General features: G+C 38.9%; 1 protein-coding gene across 5 annotated transcripts; it reads right to left on the minus strand.

Moving 5' to 3' along the window:
- Positions 1-5,123: 5,123 nt before the first annotated feature.
- LOC111328830 (peroxidasin homolog) lies at positions 5,124-21,187 on the minus strand. Of its 5 annotated transcripts, XM_088756993.1 has the most exons (13): positions 21,027-21,167; positions 15,370-15,465; positions 13,494-13,694; positions 12,830-12,979; positions 11,789-12,085; positions 11,057-11,206; positions 10,423-10,599; positions 8,747-9,043; positions 8,019-8,168; positions 7,476-7,652; positions 7,197-7,253; positions 6,638-6,694; positions 5,124-5,990 (listed from the first exon to the last, which is right to left on the minus strand). In XM_088756993.1, the coding sequence occupies exons 3-13, from the start codon at positions 13,651-13,653 to the stop codon at positions 5,902-5,904; spliced, it is 1,761 nt and encodes a 586-aa protein (XP_088613119.1). In that variant the 5' UTR covers positions 13,654-13,694; positions 15,370-15,465; positions 21,027-21,167; the 3' UTR covers positions 5,124-5,901. The 5 variants fall into 5 exon arrangements, with proteins under 5 accessions (XP_088613119.1, XP_088613116.1, XP_088613117.1 ...); XM_088756990.1 differs by lacking the exon at positions 15,370-15,465 and having other exon boundaries at positions 21,027-21,187; XM_088756991.1 differs by lacking the exon at positions 15,370-15,465 and having other exon boundaries at positions 11,057-11,202; positions 11,785-12,085; positions 21,027-21,187.
- Between the last annotated feature and the right edge of the window lie 292 nt (positions 21,188-21,479).

Below are 21,479 nucleotides of genomic sequence, written 5' to 3' on the forward strand. Positions count from 1 at the left end.
TTACGGAACCATGAAGTTTCTTTAAAACTTTCTTCAGTTTGTTTTCAATATCATACACCATCTATGCACTGCAGTTTCTTTCTTAATTTTTGTTACTTAACTTAATCTTTTGATTCAAAAGTAGGATCTCATAAGTTCGTTTAGTGAAAGATACCACGATGAATTACGTTTTTAACCAGACATTGCTTTAGAAACTGTCAAGATTCAGTATCTGGAAAAGGGAAGTAAATAAAGTAAGTGAAAGATTGAAACTAATAATAAACAAGGAAAAGATATTTCCACTTTAAGGGTTTCAAATTTTGGTCGAAAAGACTGTTCTTATCAAAGAAAAGTCATAATTAGCAGAGTTAAAAGGCTAATAAAACAACAGGAAAGAACTCAGGTAGTTTACAAACTTACGCATCGGAAAAATTTAGAGGACGGCATAGAAATAACCTTGAATTGATGGCGTACAGAAGCTGTGAACATCTCTTCAGATGAAAATCAGCTGAAGTCAAGAGTGAAGTTCAAGTTGTTTGGTATACTTCCCTGTCCTCTACAAACTCAACAGCTGCTTTTTGCTTTTCTTTTTGCTACCCTCGAATGACCGATTTGTTTTGATTTACACTTAGCTGGAAACGAAGTAAAAAAACGGAACTACACTAACACTTTTTCAAGGAGTAAATCATCAATCAATGACGTAGACATGAAATAGAAAGTATGCAACGGAGTGACAACAAGAAGTTGGAGAAAAAGTGCTTCGAATTTCCGCATTTTTTTTTTCTTCGCTTCATTTTCCGAGCATACTCAGTCGCTTCTAGACAGACAAGCTTTAACTCTACAGACAGGAAAGCGACGCCAAAAAAAGGGTCCAAATTAAAAATGTTAAAATATAGAAATTAATTTCTATATTTTATTATATATCTATATCAATTAGATTTATTTGTTATATTACAATTTTTACAAGCGTAAGATATCAATGGTATTTAAGCGGTCTTTCAGCGTGTTGATCTGGTTAAGCCTCGAACAGACAGGGAACTCTGGTTTGTCATTGAAGCCTATTATCTGACTCTTTACCTTACAGAACAAACATATCCGTGAAACACCCATTTTTGTTTAAGACGCAATTGGCTCAATTAAAAAAAAGCCGCTAATATATACACCGTCTTAAGTTGGATCACTAATATAGAGACAGTATGTGTTCTAAGCTCACTTCATGAGAGCTTTTTTAAACAGTGATGGATCACTTCGTGTGACTTTCTTCCTTAGAAAAGACAATTTTTTTTAGGCAATAATAAGGGTTTTTTTGCGAGAATTGTGTACATCGAGATGTTTTAGATGTTATTTTTCGAAATGTACGTAGGAAACGATATTTAATTTTCACGTCGTGTGGGATGCAGGAAGAAAGCATGTTATCCACTCTCTTGCACTACTCACTATTGTCTTTGAGCGCGCACAATAATTCTGTTTGGTTTTTTTAATTTCGTGGGAGATTATCCTTGCAAGCTGAAAAATACGATTTTGTAAATGGTTTGACGGCGAAAAACTGAGGCTAATTGTAGGCAACACCACACTCATCGTGTGTGAAGTTTATTTGCTGCTGAGGTCAATTGTAGGCAACACCACACTCATCGTGTGTGAAGTTTATTTGCTGCTGAGGCTAATTGTAGGCAACACCACACTCATCGTGTGTGAAGTTTATTTGCTGCTGAGGCTAATTGTAGGCAACACCACACTCATCGTGTGTGAAGTTTATTTGCTGCTGAGGCTAATTGTAGGCAACACCACACTCATCGTGTGTGAAGTTTATTTGCTGCTGAGGCTAATTGTAGGCAACACCACACTCATCGTGTGTGAAGTTTATTTGCTGCTGAGGTCAATTGTAGGCAACACCACACTCATCGTGTGTGAAGTTTATTTGCTGCTGAGGTCAATTGTAGGCAACACCACACTCATCGTGTGTGAAGTTTATTTGCTGCTGCGATGACCACCGGAAAAATCATGAAAAACGTTTTCTTTTAATGTCGAAAAACCTCCAATACTTCAATCGTCTTTCTAATGAAACCTTCAAATCTAAGTAGTATAGGGGAGAGCTCTTCTTCTCAAATGATTCACGTACAAAGAAATTCAAGAAATTCGAGCTTGCTTTTCTTCACCCTCAGCTCCACAGTGCAGCAACAATATGCTATCCACGAGAAACGATCCACCAGAAAAGCACATGATTTTCAAGATCAACGATAGAGAGCTTGATCTAGGAAAGATTGGGATATGACTTGAACAACGTTTAGGCAATTGCTTCGATTAAGAAAGATAACAATTCGCTGGATTAATCTCGATCTCGTCTCTAATACAGGGAGACTGAGAGTATTGAAAACTCACCTGAAGAAATCCATTCAGGGTAACTCCTCATAAAAGAAGTGATCAAAAACTTTTTTGTAACTTTCCCTAAATGTGCCCTAATATTGTCAGAGATAGGTCACCGTGCTTGTTTAGGAGATATGATGGAGATATGATTGTGGAGATATGATTGTGCCTGTACTGTACAGATGGCGCCATTCACGCGGGTCAGGCATCAGTTCACTGTACATTTTGCGTTAGCTGGAAGCAAGAGTTTTCAAGGTAACACTTGAAAAAGACTTGGTTGATAGAATATCCTGAGCGTATGGAACAATTTGATATATAATTTGTAGAAAAATTACTCTCGGAATGTGCACGCGCTTATTTTGCTGATTACGTGATCCCTTTGCGCAGTACAGGGTGCGCAATGTAGTACGGAGGAATCATTTGTCTATAAGCGCGCAAAATGGTGCTATTGTGGCTCTTATCGCGAATTTCGTGTTTTTGCTCATAGTCAATTCATATCGCCTCTGTATAAAAGTCTGAAAACTTTCGAGACCACCGGACCGAAATAGGATTCAGTAATCAAAAATTATTCGAGAAATAATGAACAAATGTGTATCTTGTAGCATGAGAGGGAATCGACGTTATGACCCTTTAGTCCACGATCGAAGGGGAATTACCGGGCAAAGGGTAACCGGGAACGGGAGTCTGGCACCCAAAGTGCATCGCTAATCCACATAACAACTCAAATTGGCGGATGACCACACGTTAAAGGGGTCTGCACCAGAGTAAGCAAGCGCTCTGTAAATATAATCGTCAGAGCAATCATTACGAACGATAAACAGGGGGCATAGGGGTCTATTGTAAATCGAAAAACCGTATCAAAAAATTATCCAAAACCACAAAACCGCAAAAATTGGATCAAGATCGAAAACCGTATGCAAAACCGTCAAATCCGATAAATTTTCACATTCCAGTTTTCAAAACCGTATTGATCAGATACAGTGGTTACAAGTGGAGCATACAAAGGTCATGATCACTTTTCGCAGCAAAGGGTTCGAGGAAATTGAGAGGGAAATTACTCTGTGCATCTAGACCCATTATTTCATTTATATATCATCTAACCAAATAAAAGACTCTCCAGGGGATTGATAGGAAGGTTGTTACGTTTGCCCTATTGTCAAACAACACCGTCTGGGAATTAATGTGCGTGTAATTCGACCGGATGCGCTTCGTTATTTGAATCTCGTAGTAAGGGCAAAAGGATTACGCGTACCACAGGTAGCCCAAGCTCTCTATATGAACCACACAAGGAACACAATATGGCATATCGATTTATAAGGATTTATATGGGATTTTCTACTAGATATACATGGAGGTAGTTAAAAGTGAAAATATTCAATAAAAATGGCTTACCTTATTCCATACGTGTGTTGTTTGCTCCTGGTGTCGTTATTTTACCGATTTAACTTGATTTAGAAAAAACCAGGAAAGATTTATTACTCGACGTTTCGGGGTCATCGTGACTCCATTATCAAGAGACTAGTTTAAAAACATGCAAATAAGGAAAGGTACAAGAATAGCATAAATTAGACTGAACGGCTTAAACAAACACCTTGGCGCGGATGGAATCCGTTTGCACGTTCAGCGTTGGCTCGAAGTTAAGCGTGACTGTCCAACCAGTGTTCGTTAGCCCTAAGCTCGATCAACAGCTTAAGCAACACGAAATTAAGCCCCCTATTGTTAACCAACAATGTATCGTTTATGAATTTAAATGTAACCTGTGTGATGCAGGGTATGTGGGCTACACTCGTGGTCACTTACACGAGCGCGTAGAAGGGCACAAAAGGAAATCATCTTCTATCTACAAACACTACCACCTCCAGCACAATAGTGAAATGCCTGAACGCTTGATCGAGCAATTCAACGTCATCACGAAATGTAACGGCAAATTTGATTGCCTTGTTAATGAAATGTTGTATATTCGCATGCGTAAGCCAACGCTGAACGTGCAAACGGATTCCATCCGCGCCAAGGTGTTTGTTTAAGCCGTTCAGTCTAATTTATGCTATTCTTGTACCTTTCCTTATTTGCATGTTTTTAAACTAGTCTCTTGATAATGGAGTCACGATGACCCCGAAACGTCGAGTAATAAATCTTTCCTGGTTTTTTCTATGCCTTTGCTTTAACTTGATTTAAGCGATTTTTTTAATCCTGGTTTTCTCTTCTTAAAGAGAAGCGAAATGCTTCTCTTTAAGAAGAGAAGGATTAAAAAAAAATCGCTTAAATCAAGTTAAATCGGTAAAATAACGACGCACCAGGAGCAAACAACCCCCGTATGGAATAAGGTAAGCCATTTCTATTGAATATGGATATCTAGTAGAAAATCCCATAAAATCCTTATAAATCGATATGCCATATTGCGTTCCTTGCGTAGTTCATATAGAGAGCTTGGGCTACCTGTGCGCGTACTTACAAAGCAATTTAGCCAGAATGGGTGGTAAAACGGAGCGGCTCTCGGATCGATACAGCAAAATTTGGATACTTTTGCCGCTGGAATGGGTAGGTATTAGCAAAGCGCTCTCGCGGGTGGAAATTTGAGAGAGATCGGTCGACTTATGTGAAATTTATCAGCCTTCGAGTGGCGACGGTTGGTGTTCAGGACCGGTTAAAGTTTCCAGCCTTGTGTTTTTCTATATACAGTTGACTGGTAGCATCACACGCGTTACAAAGAAAGTCGTCAAAAAAGCGTTAAAAGGACGTAAACGACAAAGGGACTACGGAAAACAGGTAAAGAGACTTCATACGTTACATTCCTCGATTTTATTTTCCTTTTTAATTTGTTCTTAACTTTTTTTAATTTTCCTTAAATGGCCCACGCTTACGCTTAAAATTCGATCTTAATATATTAGGTATTCCTGTTAATGACCTTTAGACCACAAAATCACACACAGTACGCTTAGGCCACCTGTGGGCTATTTAGAGTTTTAATTCTTCCAGAAAATACTTCTACAGCTGTTTGATCTTATTACAAATACTTGTGTGGAGAAAAATATACGTGGAATATTGAGCAATATTCTGATTTTTTAAAAATTTTTTTCTTTATATAGGTTAATTTCTACAGCTATGAGTTCATAACATTTTTAAAATTCTTGTGCGTAACAAATATTATGGTGAATTTCTTGCAATGGTATTAATTGGCGCTTACTGATGAAGCTTACATTCTCTAAAAAGGCGCTATTATTAAGTCAAACTCAACAGCTGCTATTTGCTTCACTTTTTCCTACCCTCGAATGACTGATTTGTTTTGATTTACACTTAGCTGGTAATGAAGTCAAAAACTGAACTACACTAAAACTTTGTCGAGGAGTACATCACCAAACAAACCAAACTCAGTAAACATGCTAAGGTTTTCTAAAAAAGGTTTCAAATCATATTCTCTTATATCCATGGCATAGAAAGTATGCAACGGAGCCACAACAAGAGGGTAGAAGAAGAAAAAGTGCTTTCAAATTAACTTCTATATTTTTCTTCGTTTCCTTTTGCGTTACCTGGTTGCTTCTAGACAGACTAACTTTAACTCTACGGGCAGGAAAGCGACACCACAAACAAAGCCAAGATGACGAACACATTATGAGCAACCACAGACACTGTTCCGGCAGTTGGAACATCTTTGGGAAAAAGAGGGTAAAAAAAAAAAATTTAAAATGTAGGCATTAATTCCAATGAAGGTTGACAGATTTCTTCGCTATGTTACAAATTCTTACAAGCGTAATTTCAAAGATGTTTTAGGGTTCTTTTAGCGCGCTGCTCCTTAGGTTTCGAATAGACAGGAAATGAATGATTACTGTTGTTGAAGGCTATTAAAAGACTTATTCTTTACCTACAGAACAAACATATTCATGAAGCAGCCTTAAATCCATTTTTGTCTAATTTAAAACATAACTGATTCATTTACAAGTAAACCCACCCATCCCACCCAGTAAACCCACCCATCCCACCCAGTAAACCCACCCATCCCAGCCCAGGGGAGGGCATTCATCACACAGTAATCTCGTGTGTGGGAAATTAACGTCTCCTACCCCTAACCCTAGAGGAGACGGGACCTCCATTTATTCGTCCCTATCCGAGAAGACTAGAATATCTAAACATTACTTGATGTTATAGAAAGGCGGCATATTCTTCTCAATTATTTTAAAGACCTTGAGTATTGGCCCGGCCGGGGCTCGAACCCTCGACCTCCCGCAGTCCAGCGCTCTATCGATTGAGCTAACCGGGAGGCAGTGCAACTACAAATGGTGTAACTACAAATATCTACCTCTTTCATCGTTGTCAAAGCTTTGGTTGTGATCCTCAATATTGTCCTCGCAGCAGCCTGATGGTAGGCAGCAATAATAAACTTTAAGTTAGCTTCGCTCAAGCTTTCAATGGTCAAGGAATTGGGATCGTAAGGTCCCTTCTGGCTGACCTTCTAACGCCCATCCTTTTTTTTTTTTTTTTTTTTTTAAAGAATTGTGCACTTCGAGATGTTTAGATGTTATTCTTTAAAATGTACTTTTGCACCAGCCCAAAACTTGCTGTAACTACAAATATCTACCTTTTTCATCGATGTCAAAGCTTTGATTGTGATCCTCAATATTGTCCTCGGAGCAGCCTGATGGCAGGCAGCAATAATAAACTTTAAGTTAGCTTCGCTCAAGCTTTCAATGGTCAAGGAATTGGGATCGTAAGGTCCCTTCTGGCTGACCTTCTAACGCCCATCCTTTTTTTTTTTTTTTTTTTTTTTAAAGAATTGTGCACTTCGAGATGTTTAGATGTTATTCTTTAAAATGTACTTTTGCACCAGCCCAAAACTTGCTGTAACTACAAATATCTACCTTTTTCATCGATGTCAAAGCTTTGATTGTGATCCTCAATATTGTCCTCGCAGCAGCCTGATGGCAGGCAGCAATAATAAACTTTAAGTTAGCTTCGCTCAAGCTTTCAATGGTCAAGGAATTGGGATCGTAAGGTCCCTTCTGGCTGACCTTCTAACGCCCATCCTTTTCTTTTTTTTTTTTTTTTTAAAGAATTGTGCACTTCGAGATGTTTAGATGTTATTCTTTAAAATGTACTTTTGCACCAGCCCAAAACTTGCTGTAACTACAAATATCTACCTTTTTCATCGATGTCAAAGCTTTGGCACCGATCCTTATTAATGTCCTCGGAGCAGCCTGATGGCAGACAGCAATAATAGACTCCAAGGTCAGCTTCGCTCAAGCTTTCAATGGTCAAGGAATATGGATCATAGGGTCCCTTCTGGCTGACATTGTAACGCTCATCCTTTGAAGAGTCTAAAATATGAACATTAAAAAGGTTTGGGAATAGAATAACCTGTTGCAAATAGCATCGACAAACTTAATGGCTGTTGGCTGACTGATAATGAATGGTAGCTATAAAAAAAATTGACCCGAAGGATTCATTTATCCAGGACTGATGGATGATCTGACTGACTGAATGACTAACCGACCAAATAATTAAACGACTAACTGACTGATAGAGTAACGGAATAGCAGACTGGCTGGCTGGCTGACAGAATTTTTAAGGGACAGCTGAAAAACATCATGGCTCACTTACCCACCGACTGAATGCAGAGAAGGAACTAAACCACTGACTGACAGACAAAAGTTTTTTTCGAGTTGTGTCTAATTCAAACTTACCTATGCAAGGCTTAACTGATCCGTCTGTCTCACTCTTGAACGTCCACTCCACCTTCAGAGGGTATCCTCTGGCTCCGCACTCCAAAGTTAAGTCTCCTCCCAACTTCATCTTAACTGATTTATCATCTTTACTTTCAAACCAAGGTTTAACTTAAATGTTGATGACAGTGATTAAAATATTAGTCATTGCAATAATAATACTTATATAAATAAAAATGACAATGCTAATGGTAATGCCGATACTACTAACTACTGCAACAGATACCACTCACATAACAATTAATTACAATAATAGTGATAACAATTATATTATTGAATATAATGAAAATAATAATGTGAATAGTCAAATGCGGCAAGAACGCTAAGGAAGCTGAAAAAGCGCTTTTCTTTGGAGCTTATCTAATTGAGGTTATCCATTTTTTTGGGCATTGCAGATTAATGGAATTCAGACAAATGAAATCACAACACAGTAATAACAATACTGATAAAAGCGATAATAACAATAGCAGAGATAATATAATAATAGTAATAATAGTAATAATAATAATAATGATAATACAATAACAAAAACAACAGTAAAGTTGTAAAAGCCCTTTGGAAAATTGGCAGATTATAGGAAATCATGCAATTAAAAACACTACACAATACAAGGACGCAAGTTAGAGAGTTGTCTGGTAAACGATTTTGAAATTTCGAATACATCCATACGTCACTAACGAAGCACTGACCTGTGAGCGAGGTACTGTCTTCCACTTTGTACGGAACCCGTTGCTCAAGGAGGACATACAGGATGCAGGAATAATTCCCTCCATCTTTCATGTCAATATCTTTGAGAACCAACGAGGTGGATTCTTTTGTTTCGTCTATGAGAGAGTCAGTCAGGTTTTTACCGTCTTTGGTCCACCAGAAACCTTTCAGTGTTGCTCTTTGGCTTCCTCTGAATGACACGTTGCAAAATATCGTCGTGGTGACAGAATGGTCCACCTCCTTCAATTTAGAGACAGTTACTTTGGGTTTGTCTTTTTCTGAAAGAGAACGAATATTTGAGAGCACTTTCCGCCTGAGTGCTGTTTCAAGCAAATGCAAATCAATCGCAACGGCCAATAAGTCGCCGGAAGATAATATCAGGATGAACCAATGAGCGGCCCAATGTATAAACAAGCGAGCTGCTTTTTAATTGCCAAAAGGCAAATTGATTTAGTTTTGCATCTGATTGGGACCAATCACAGAGCATACTGAAGCAAATAAATCTCGTGAGTGAGATTTGAGCTCTAATAGGACAGTGTACCCGTCATGCTTGTAATTGGACAGTGTTACGGGACAGTGTTACGGGATAGTGTTACGGGACAGTGTTACGGGACAGTGTTACGGGACAGTGTTACGGGACAGTTTAAGGGACAGTTAGCATGTCATGCCTGTTCAGTTTTTTGGCAGAACGCACCATGTGCGCACTGATCTCGCACACTTTGCCGAGTTACCTGTTGTTTCTTAATAATGAAAACTTATTGCCAATATCTTTTTCGAATTTTGATTAATTGGTGTCAGGACTGTGTTACAAATGTTTACATGCGTAATTTCAAAGATGTTTTAGGGTTATTTTAGACCGCTGCTCTGGTTAGGTCTCGAATAGACAGGAAATGAAGGATTACTGTTTGTTGAAGGCTATCAAAAGACTGATTCTTTACCTGCCGGAACTGTAGTGTATGCGGTTGGTTCTTGTAAGCATTCGCACGGGTGCGCATTATTCATTCCATGTGCTTTTCGAAATAAAACCGAATACATGACCGGAACAAACATATTCATGAAGCAGCCTTAAATCCATTTTTATTTAATTTAAAATATAACTGATTCAGTTACAAAACCACTACTGTGTGGATGCACACCGTCTTAAATGGGATCCGAGATAACGAGACAGTATGTTTTCTGAGTTCTCCTCAAGAGAGCGGTTTTTTTTAAACACTGATAGATTACACCTCCTTAGAAACGAAAATCTTCTCTGGGCAAAAATGAGGGTTTTAATTTTTCACAAGAATTGTGTACTTCCAGGATATACCTTCAAAATGTACCTATGCACCGGCCCAAAAACTTGGTGTAACTAGAATTATTAAAAACTGGATCATTGGATAATGCAATTCAAGACTTTTTATTGGCTTAGCCATTATGGTATATGAGCCAATATACCATAATATAATATCTGTACATTGTAACATCCGGTTTCTTCTAACAAAATAAAGTCGGGAAGATTTGTCTAATATCTTGGGGGCGCTTTTTTTAATAAAACAATTATTCCACTCGCACTTGTTGGATGTGAGAGGATTATAGCCAACGAGGCGCTACGCGCCTCGTTGGCTATCTATCATCTCATCTCCAACGCGTGCTCGTGGAATAATTGCTAAATACCTACCTATTTCATCGATGTCAAAGCTTTGGCACCGATCCTTATCAATGTCCTCAGAGCAGCCCGATGGCAGACAGCAATAATAAACTCCAATGTCAGCTTCGCTCAAGCTTTCAATGGTTAAGGAATATGGATCATAGGGTCCCTTCTGGCTGACATTGTAACGCTCATCCTTTGAAGAGTCTAAAATATGAACATTAAAAAGGTTTGGGAATAGAATAACCTGTTGCAAATAGCATCGACAAACGTAATGGCTGTTGGCTGATTGATAATGAATGGTAGCTATAAAACAAATTGACCAAAAGGATTGTTCATCCAGGACTGAAGGATGATCTGCCTGACTGAATGACTAACCGACCGCATAACCAAATGACTAACTGACTTAAAGAGTGACGGAATGGCAAACTGGCCGGCTGCCTGGCTGGCTGGCTGGCTAGCTAGCCTACTACTGCCTGACTGGCTGACTGGCTGGCTGGCTGACAACAAGACTGTCTGGCTGGCTGTCCGTCTAACAGAAAGTTTAAGGGACAGCTGAAAAACGTTATGGCTCGCTTACCGACCGAATAAATACAGAGACGGAACTAAAACACTGACTGACAGACAATAAAAGTTTTTCGAGTTACGTCTAATTCAAACTTACCTATGCAAGGTTTAACTGATCCGTCTGTCTCATTCTTGAACTTCCACTCCACCTTCAGAGGGTATCCTCTGGCGCCGCACACCAAAGTTAACTCTCCTTCCAACCTCATCTTAACTGATTTATCATCTTTACTTTCAAACCAAGGTCTAACTGAAATGTTGATGATAGTGATTAAAATATTAGTCATAGCAATAATAATACTTATAATAATAAAAATGACAATGCTAATGGTAATACCGATACTACTAACTACTGCTACAGATACCACTCACATAACAATTAATTACAATAATAGTGATAACAATTATATTATTGAATATAATGAAAATAATAATGTGAATAGTCAAATGCGGCAAGAAAGCTAAGGAAGCTGAAAGAGCGCTTTTCTTTAGAGCTTATCTAATTGAGTTTATCCATTTTTTTGGGCAAAGCAGATTAATGGGATTCAGACAAATGAAATCACAACACAGTAATAACAATACTGATAAAAGCGATAATAACAATAGCAGAGACAATAATAATAATAATAGTAATAATAGTAACAATAATAATAATGATAATACAATAACAAAAACAACAGTAAAGTTGTAAAAGCCCTTTGGAAAATTGGCAGATTATAGGAAATCATGCAATTAAAAACACTACACAATACAAGGACGCAAGTTAGAGAGTTGTCTGGTAAACGATTTTGAAATTTCGAATACATCCATACGTCACTAACGAAGCACTTACCTGTGAGCGAGGTACTGTCTTCCACTTTGTACGGAACCCGTTGCTCAAGGAGGACATACAGGATGCAGGAATACTTCCCTCCATCTTTCATGTCAATATCTTTGAGAACCAACGAGGTGGATTCTTTTGTTTCGTCTATGAGAGAGTCAGTCAGGTTTTTACCGTCTTTGGTCCACCAGAAACCTTTCAGTGTTGCTTTTTGGCTTCCTCTGAATGACACGTTGCAAAATATCGTCGTGGTGACGGAATGGTCCACCTCCTTCAGTTTAGAGACGGTTACTTTGGGTTTGTCTTTTTCTGAAAGAGAACGAATATTTGAGAGCGCTTTCCGCCTGAGTGCTGTTTCAAGCAAATGCAAATCAATCGCAACGGCCAATAGGTCGCCGGAAGATAATATCACGATGAACCAATGAGCGGCCCAATGTATAAAGAAGCGAGCTGCTTTTTTATTGCCAAAAGGCAAATGATTTTAGTTTTGCATCTGATTGGGACCAATCGCAGAACATACTGAAGCAAATAAATCTCGTGAGTGAGATTTGAGCTCTAATAGGACAGTGTACCCGTCATGCTTGTAATTGGACAGTGTTACGGGACAGTGTTACGGGATAGTGTTACGGGACAGTGTTACGGGACAGTGTTACGGGACAGTGTTACGGGACAGTTTAAGGGACAGTTAGCATGTCATGCCTGTTCAGTTTTTTGGCAGAACGCACCATGTGTGCACTGATCTCGCACACTTTGCCGAGTTACCTGTTGTTTCTTAATAATGAAAACTTATTGCCAATATCTTTTTCGAATTTTGATTAATTGGTGTCAGGACTTCGTGTCGTCCAATTCTATCTGTAATCATAAGGTAGAGGTCGGTAGATTCATCCTCGGTGACGCTTCCATTGTTTTGCTTGAGTAAATGTGCTACATGATTAGTCAGTTATTTATTTCTGGGGCTATTTTGGCCGAGGGTAAGGAACGGTTACAATTAATATATACCTCCTTCACGAAATCTGAAAATTAATTCATCTAACTTCTCATAAAAGAACATACCTTGAATGACATTAATATTGAATTGACGCTTTCCGATTTTACTACTGCCGTTCACTGGGTATGCGCGGCATATGTAAAAGTCAAGTCCCGAGTCGTAGTCTTCTGTGACGTTGATAATTTTCATAGTAACTACGAGTTTGCGGCCATTGTCTGCAAGGAAAGGAAAAACAGTTAAGACGTGAAACATTCCATGAGCGCTTCCAGTAATACAATCAACGTAAAAGTAAGTAACTAAATATATGTTTTCTCTTTTTTTCAGTGCTTTCAGGCTGTTTTTTAGAAGCATTTTGCCTCTCTCTCCAAGGCCAGGTACTGACACACCTCCCCTATCGCAGAAAAACTCGAACATGACATGACAGGGATTATGACAGTGAACGTAGTTCCACTTGTCTTTCAGAAGCCTGGGGCGGAAGATTCGTGGTCTTGAGCATCACTTAACATAAAACCGTTTTATAACGAACAGCTGAAAAAAATTATTGAGTTTCCAAGTAAATCTAATACCAAACGCCTGTGATTTCTATTTTCAATCCAAGGGTAAAAAAGTAGAAAACCCTGTTCTTCCTTGTAGCCTATTGTTGTATTATCCTCGTTTGACAACTGAAACATTGCTGCTAATGTTTCTTTCAGATTAAGAACAGTTTGCAAATATATTTAGGTTTCTTACCTTCTTTTGTTGTTGTAAAGTTGAGGTTGCTGTCCGCATCAGTCATATTTTTCTCAGTGCCGAATTGATCTGTTATTCTGACAATTTGAATTCTACCTGGCACAACTGCATTGTTAGGATCATGAGCAGCGCAGGTTATAGTAAGCGAGGAATACTCCATTGGATAACCGATTGCGGGAGTTACATCAACAACTAGTTCAGCTGAGGAGAAAAGAGAGAGCAAGTAAATTTTAGGTGATACCTTCTGGGGAAAGGAAAGAATATGCAAGATTCCCCTTGTTTGTGATGCAGGAAGAAAGGATGTTATTGCTTTGGGGATCCTTGCATCTCGCACTACCCACTGTTATGCTCAATTATCTTTGAGCGCACAAAGTAATTATATTTTCGGTTTTGGCGAGAATTTCGTAGGGGTTGTCCCTGTAACTGTAAAAGACGATGTACGACCGGTTTGATAGCGAAGAAGGTCAATTGTAGGCAATACCATGCGCACAGTGAGCCAAGGTAATTTTGCTACTGCGAATTAATGCCGGAAATATCATGAAAAAGTTGTTTTTTCAACTGCCTTAAAGTCAAGCGAGTCTACAGACTTCAATGCTTCAATTGTAATCAAATTTAAACCGCCGAACTAGTTGTCGTAAGCTTCATCTATCACTCTCTGAATGATTCACATATAAAGTAATTCAAAGGAACTTTCCTTCTTTTCACTCTTTGCTCTCCACAGTAGAAGCAATATGCTATCCACCTAAAGCAATCCACGTGAAGCGATCCACGTGAAAAATACAGAGACGATTTTTCAGGATCAACGATAAAGAGCTTGATCTGGGAAAAATCTGGAATACTAATTGAACAACTTTTAGGCGATGGCTACGAAAGATTAAAAAAGAAAACAATATGCAAGATTCACTTAATCTCTAATCCAGGGAGAGAGAACATTTATAATTACTGTAGTAGCAAAACCGCGCACAAGGCTATTTAAGCTTTGAACAAGTGTGGTTAATTTCGTTCAACTGATACATTACTTTAAGATAATTTACTTGAGCCCAGTAAGTCAGGAAATTCGGGGCTTTGACTATCTCTTTAAGTGCACCTAAACCCAAAAACTTTTTTCGCTTAAGGAAATAAGCGTATTGTTTGGAGTATTTCTGTGCAAAATATTTTTTATTTGCTCAAATCTTCAATTTTCTGTGCCTAGTCAAACTACGGAAAATCGGCCGCCATCTTGGCTCACGACCGAGTTTAAAGAGGAATGGTTCTACCGGGTAATGTGACGTCAAATCGAGAACACGAAAGTCTGCATTTCACACATTTTCACTTGTTTGGGAAGGTTGTCGTCGATATTGTCCGAAATATGCCGACTAGGTGTGTTGTATGAGGGATGTACGTACGAAGCGCGATACCGCCTCGCAAATTTCGTACGTTGCTACATCCTCCTACAACACACTTAGTAGGCATATTTTCGGACAATATCGACTACAACATTCCCAAACAAGTGAAAATGTGTGAAATGCAGACTTTCGCGTTCTCGATTTGACGTCACATTACCCCGGTAGAACCATTTCTCTCTAAACTCGGTCGTGGGCCAAGATGGCTGCCGATTTTCCGTATTTTGACTGTGCACAGAAAAATGAAGATTTGAGCAAATAAAAAAAATTTTTGCACAGAAATACTCCAAACAATACGCTTATTTGGTTAAGCGAAAAAAATTTAGGGTTTAGGTGCACTTTAAATGACATTTCCTTTGTATCGTATCGGTTGAAATTGTGGTTACGATTTAACAGTTACGCATTTGCGTTAAGTGTCGAGACGGAAAAACTGATTCGAAGAAAAGTGTTTAATCAAGCCATTTTGGAAAACTTTAGTAAAATGACAGCCTCACCTTGAAATATTCGCCATTGCTTTGAAACTCACATAACTTTCGCGATTACAGGATCGTGGATTGACCCACGAAAACTTGACTCTCAGGTGCATTGTCCTAATGAGGGGAGTCACATAAATCAATCAACTCCTGTATGTGATCAATATGAAAGTTCCTCCTACAACAGGAAAAAGTTTATGTGGAGTCGAGAAGCTATTTCGCGCTATTTTCACTTGCACGCGTCCGGGAAGGAGAGCTTTCTCACTCGCGCGTCAGCCCGTTCGATCGCTCCTTACTCGCGCACTCCTCGACTGGAGGTCAATCTTCAGTTATCCTCCACTTTTACGCATTATAGATATTATGAAAGCTATTTGTGCACCGATCGAAAACTCTCTTCCTGCTCGTAAGTTTGTCTGCATTTTTCCGTTTAAAAAATTCTGATGATATCGAATAATCTGAGTTCCCAATTTACATATCGTAATAGTTCTGTCAGAACTTGTCAAAACTGAGTACATTTAAAAGCCACTGACCATATATATCGAGAATCCGCCGACAGTTGTAAAATTTCGTAATTCGTTTTATTTTTTCTAAAGAACCCTCTTAATGAACCTTTTTCAAAAATTTTATCAAAAAGTACTATCGCGCTTTTTTTTCTCCGAAAATTCTAAAAGTTCAAATACGCCTTAATTAATAGCCGTTGTCCCACTATGCAACTTGGGCAACTTCGTACGCTACAACGCGTCGCAATCCCGCTTTTAAATTTTGCTTACTAGCAGATAGTCCTTTCATCTCTTGGAAAATATTAATTTCTTCTTATGTTGTTGCGTTTAAGTGTCCCTGTCGGAGAAAGTGTTCCGAGGGCCAAAAGTGGGGGTCAACCGACTCGGCTGAAGCTTGGCACAGAAGTTGAGTATGATAAAATATCTCAATAGCCACTTTGACTCACTTCTCTGACCGCCTGATCTGGAGTTTCAGGGGGGGGTCCCATTTGTGGCCTACGGAGCACCAACAATTCATCCTTCTGGAAAAGTGCTTTAAAACTCTATTGGTAAATTGTGCTGCCAAATGAATTTGACTATGGACTCTACTATAGTGGAGCTTTTACCTCAGAAATGTAAATATGTTTTCAAGTGATTAGACAAAGAGGGGCCTGGGCTAAAGTTAGGTCAAATTTGAGGTCAAAATCATTACCCAAAATTGCCATTTTTCAAAGAACCATAACACTCACCTGCCTTCTTGCATAACTTTCATACTAAATCCAGTATGTACTTCAGTGACCTATTTATCAAAATCAGTTGAGAAAAATTTGGCTTATCAAGGTTTGTCAGGTTTTTGGCACAAACTCTCCATGCCCCTCTAAGGCTAAGCAAATTGGAATTTTGAGCATAACTCATGCTATAAACAGACCAAACTCTTGACATAAGGCCTTTAATTTATATTTGGCGAGTGTAAATGAAACATTACTCCAAGAAGCTTACAATTACTCTAAGAAATCCTCTGATTAGCTCTACAAACACCAAGCGGTTTAGCCAAATAAAGTAAAGTAATAAATGAAAACCTAGAAACCATCATAGAGCACAAAATTAATGATGATTTTCAGACCCAGATATGACAATACTTTTAAAGGTACTTGAATTTTCTCTGATCTACATGTTTATTAGGTCATATTTCCATACGTATCATACTCCAAGCATGCAAGTCTCTTTATTTTGTCAAGCCGTTTATTATTTGAAATTAAAGTGACCTTAACCCGGCCTTAACCATTAAGCTAAGCATAAAACCATCGTTAAAAGATGATCCACGTCTGACCTTTGGATAGGCTGAACAGCTCTCGCAAATGCCCATCACTAAGCGAGCATGAAGTTGCATACATAAGATGACGTGACGCAGTGAGCACCGTCCAGGTGACTTGTGATCCACCAGAGATCTCAGGTACTTTAGAACTGAATAAATGAAACCATCCAACAAAGAAGGAATCCACAGTCAGAAGAGCTCAATGACAAAAAATTATTGTCGATGTTTAAATGAAATATTCCACTCGAGACATAAGATGATGCCAATAGGGCCCACCATTTTGGACGTGAGAGTATTAGGACTGGACCGAGTCTCCTTCTCTTCCACTCTTCAAGCGTAGATGTTTGTGTCCTTATCAAGTATTAAAAGTGTAGCGATAAGAAGTTTCAGGAGAATTTACGATGGCGCTTTGTTTCTCTGGAGGGGTAAATGATCAGTGCGGTACCGTTTCATGGGCTCTGCACGAAACAGGAATGACTCCGTTGTTGTCTTGCCATAAGGACATGACTGCTTAGGGTCAGGTGCGTCCAAGGCGATCAGAAGACCGCGCGATGCCAAAGCTACAAGGACGGGGAATTCAACCTCACGTCCAAAACAATTTTCCTTAATTTTTTCCTATTAAAAGGGTTTAGGACACATTTTTCAAAAGTAGTTTGGCTGTTTTTCAATTCCCTTTTGTATGAAGATTTCGACTTTCGCGAACTCTCTGCCAAGGGAAGATTAGCCAAGGTGTTGCAAAAGCAAAAACTCAGTCAACTACAGTTATTGTGAGAGGTTTTTTTGACGTTGAAATTATAGGTAGTGCTACTACTAAGCCTCCGTATTATGAACTTCTTCTACAGTTAGCAAATTCCTGTGATTACCGCAAGTGATGGTCGATAAACCCGCGTTACTCAAAACTCACTGCAGGTTGCGTGACTCCTCGACTTAGTCCAGTCCTCTCACTCTCACGTCCAAGATGGTGGGCTAGTCGATACAATAGCCATCGCATCTCTAGGTGTTACATGGCATGTTTCATATAAACTGCAAGGCAAAATATTTGTTATCCAGCTCTCCCAACTGTGGATTTCTTATTTACTGCCGAATTATTCGATTTATTAAGCTCTAACGTACCAGGGAAATCGGGTGGATCACAAGTCACCTGGACGCTACTCACTACAACTTGTATGTATCATCCTGCTCTTTTACTGATGCCATAATGCGTATTTTCCAAGAGCTAGCGCGGCTATCGAATGTTCAACGATAGATCTTCTGTTAAGGGTCGTTTTCGTTAAGCTCAATTCATAATGCATCAAAGAATTGGTCCGACAAAATATCATGAGAGACTTTGCATGCTTGTGAGTATAGTATGTATGGAAATATGACCTGGAAAATATAAATCAGAGGAAATTCAAGGATCTGTAAAAAAGATTGTCATATCTAGGTGAGAACATCATCCGTTTGTGCTCTATGATGGTACTAGGTTTTCAAAGGAAAAAATTACCTTTATTTGTTAAACTCGGCTGTTTGCAAATCAGAGGCCTTTTTAGAGCATTTGTAAGCTATGAGTCGAGGTATTTCTAGGTAATGACACTGAAATGGCTTTATTGTTTCATTTTCACTCACCAAATACAAAAGAAAAGCTTTATGTCAAGAATTTGGTCTGTTTATAGCATGAATTGTGCTCAAAATTCCATTTTGCTTGGCCTCAAAGGGGCATGCAGAGTCTGTGCTAGAAACCTAGCAAACCTTAATAAGCCAAATTTTTCTCGACTGATTTTGATAAATGGGTCAATTAAGTACAGACTGGATTTGGTATGAAGGTTATGCAAGAAGGTAGGTGAGTGTTATGGTTTTTTGAAAAATGGCAATTTTGGATAATGATTTTGACCTCAAATTTGACCTAACTTTAGCCCCAGGCCCCTCTCTGTCTAATCACCTGAAAACAAATTTACATTTATGAGGTAAAGCTCCACTATAGTGGAGTCCATGGTCAAATTGGTTTGGCAGCACAATTTACCAGTGGAGTTTTAAAGCACTTTCAAAATGCCACCTAGAAGGATGAATTGTTAGTACTCCGTAGGCCACAAATGGGACCCATGAAACTCCAGAACAGCCGGTCAGAGAATATCGATCTTATCATACTCAACTTTTGTGCCAAGTTTCAGCCGAATCGGTTGACCACCGGTTTTGGCCCCTGGAACACTTTCTCAGACAGGGACACTTAAGCCTGAATAGTGGCCAGTTCAAATAAAGTACTTCGCGTCTCTTTCGCGAAGGTAAATAAAGGTCAACTTCAGTGGCCTATGAACAGGTCTGCCATATGATACTTTAAAATCACAATATACATCATCTTAAAGCTTTATCCTTTTATTTTAATTCCTCCAGTTTTCTATCTTGGCCGCTATAAGCGGCACGTCGGGAGCTCCTGCGGCACGTCTAGGTTTAAAAGAATTTGGGCTATTTTGTCAAAAATACGATGCGAACAGCTGAACGGCTGTCGCGACCCATTTAAAGGCCTTTAAAAGGGTCTTGTATGATATATTTACAAACCAAAATATATGTCATCTTAAAGTTTTATCCTTGTAGTTTAATTCCTCTAAGTTTCTTTCTTGGCCCGCCATAGGCAGCGCGTCCAGCTTTCAAAGAGTTCGGGCTAAAAAATGACAAAAAATGTAATGCGATCCGTTGAACGGCTGTCACGCAAGAGGTCAAGGCCAATCTTTCAGTTGGCCAGGAATGTACCAAATACATGAGGGGGGAACAAAGGCCATTCAGGCGTATTTTTGAACTTATCGATTTTTCAGAGAAAAAGAAGCGCGATAGAACTTTTTGATAAATTTTCGAAAAAGGTTCATTAAAAGGGTCCTTTTTTAAAATAAAATGAATTACGAAATTTTGCAACTGTCCGCGGATTCTCGATATCAGTTTACGGCAACAAGGCAATTTACTTGTCATGCAATTCCATCGGGTCATGCACACGCAAAAGTAGTCGCTTTTAGATCGTCGCCATTTTTGGAAATGGCACAAAGATTTACTTGTAGAACGCAGGATGTAAAGTCTGTTTTCTTAATTTTTTTTTTGTCAAGAAATACGTTTCACAAAGCAATTTGAGTTTCTAGTTGAGTTAATTGAAATGTAAACACAGAAAGTGCCAATTGGATATCAAATTATGCAACTTGGCTTGTTGCCACCATTGTCACAATCAAGAGGGGATCTAAACTTGCTTGAACCGAGCTTTAATTAAAGGTGCACTGTTTGTTTATTTATTCATGCGATGATCAGTTTTAAAACTGCATCCTAACACGGTGAAGAATGTTGCTCTTTCGCCAAGTAGTAGTTACCCATCTCTTGAAAACGTTAACGTCCACTATTAAAAACTTGTTTTCTAAAGGACAGTCTCCCCGTCACAAACTGCTTACAAAAGATGAGCAGCAACCACCGAGAAAAATAGTAGCATGCAGATCTCCCGAGTTAAAATCATTGATAGGTTATGTTACCTTCGAGTGATAACCCCTTTGTTCGTGTCGGTTTAGAGACGCTGTTTTAATCAGCTTGGGTGCGCACTTCCTGCCGTGTTTGATCTCGACCCTTACTTAGAGAAAGTGAGGGTTTATTTGTTTAAAACTCAAAAGCATTTAAAGTTCCATCAGGTCTGTCTCGTCCCCACAATAACAGAACAACTAGAAATTCCCTACATTTTAAGAATAAACCATGCATAAGGAAGGCACTGATTTACACTTTTATTAAAGGGACGTTTTGCGCTAAAAGCGATTCTGACCCTTTCTTTCCAGTTTTATTCTATGCTACGTTCTTCGATGATATGGCTCAATCAGGCGACGCAAGTTGCTGACGGCAATGTTCCTAATAACAATTCAGTTTCGAAAGCAAACAGATCAACTTACCGTTGGCAATTCCAGCCACCGCCAATAAAGCCATCAAAAAAAGACTGAATGAAGAGACAACTTTCATTATGTTCCGAGAGAAAAAAACTTTTTTGTCACCGTGTTGTTGTAGACGTGGTCGTTCAACGTTGTTTCCGGCTGGGATGAGGAGTGAATGCCTTTATCGCGAGACATGCAAGATCTCATTGAAGGCGTATATATTTTTTTAATTTCCTTTTTTTTCGCACGGGGCATGTGATTGGCTTGCGAGAAGACTTTCACCTGCCAAACATATGCGTGTCCTATCACGCGCATGGCAAAGTTTCAATAAGCTTTATGGGCCTGTTGAAAAACCTGCATAACTTAGCAAAATAAGGACAGATTTCGCAGATTGCGAAATACTTGTTCGCGGAAATAAGCAAACGGTTTTATACCGAAACCGTTTTGTTTTTGCTTGCCGATGGCTCTACCGAA

This window comes from Stylophora pistillata, chromosome 4, assembly GCF_964205215.1.
Source record: "Stylophora pistillata chromosome 4, jaStyPist1.2, whole genome shotgun sequence".
Taxonomy (NCBI): domain Eukaryota; kingdom Metazoa; phylum Cnidaria; class Anthozoa; order Scleractinia; family Pocilloporidae; genus Stylophora; species Stylophora pistillata.

Bases quoted from the DNA above. Each gene is read 5' to 3' on its own strand.
- LOC111328830 (XM_088756990.1), bottom strand. From the start codon at position 21,093: ATGAAAGTTGTCTCTTCATTCAGTCTTTTTTTGATGGCTTTATTGGCG. The intron at 7,653-8,018 runs GTAAGTTTGAAT...TTCATATTTTAG, and splicing joins ATCAGTTAAGCCTTGCATAG to ACTCTTCAAAGGATGAGCGT. The intron at 7,254-7,475 runs GTAGATATTTGT...GCCTGCCATCAG, and splicing joins CTTTGACATCGATGAAAAAG to GCTGCTGCGAGGACAATATT.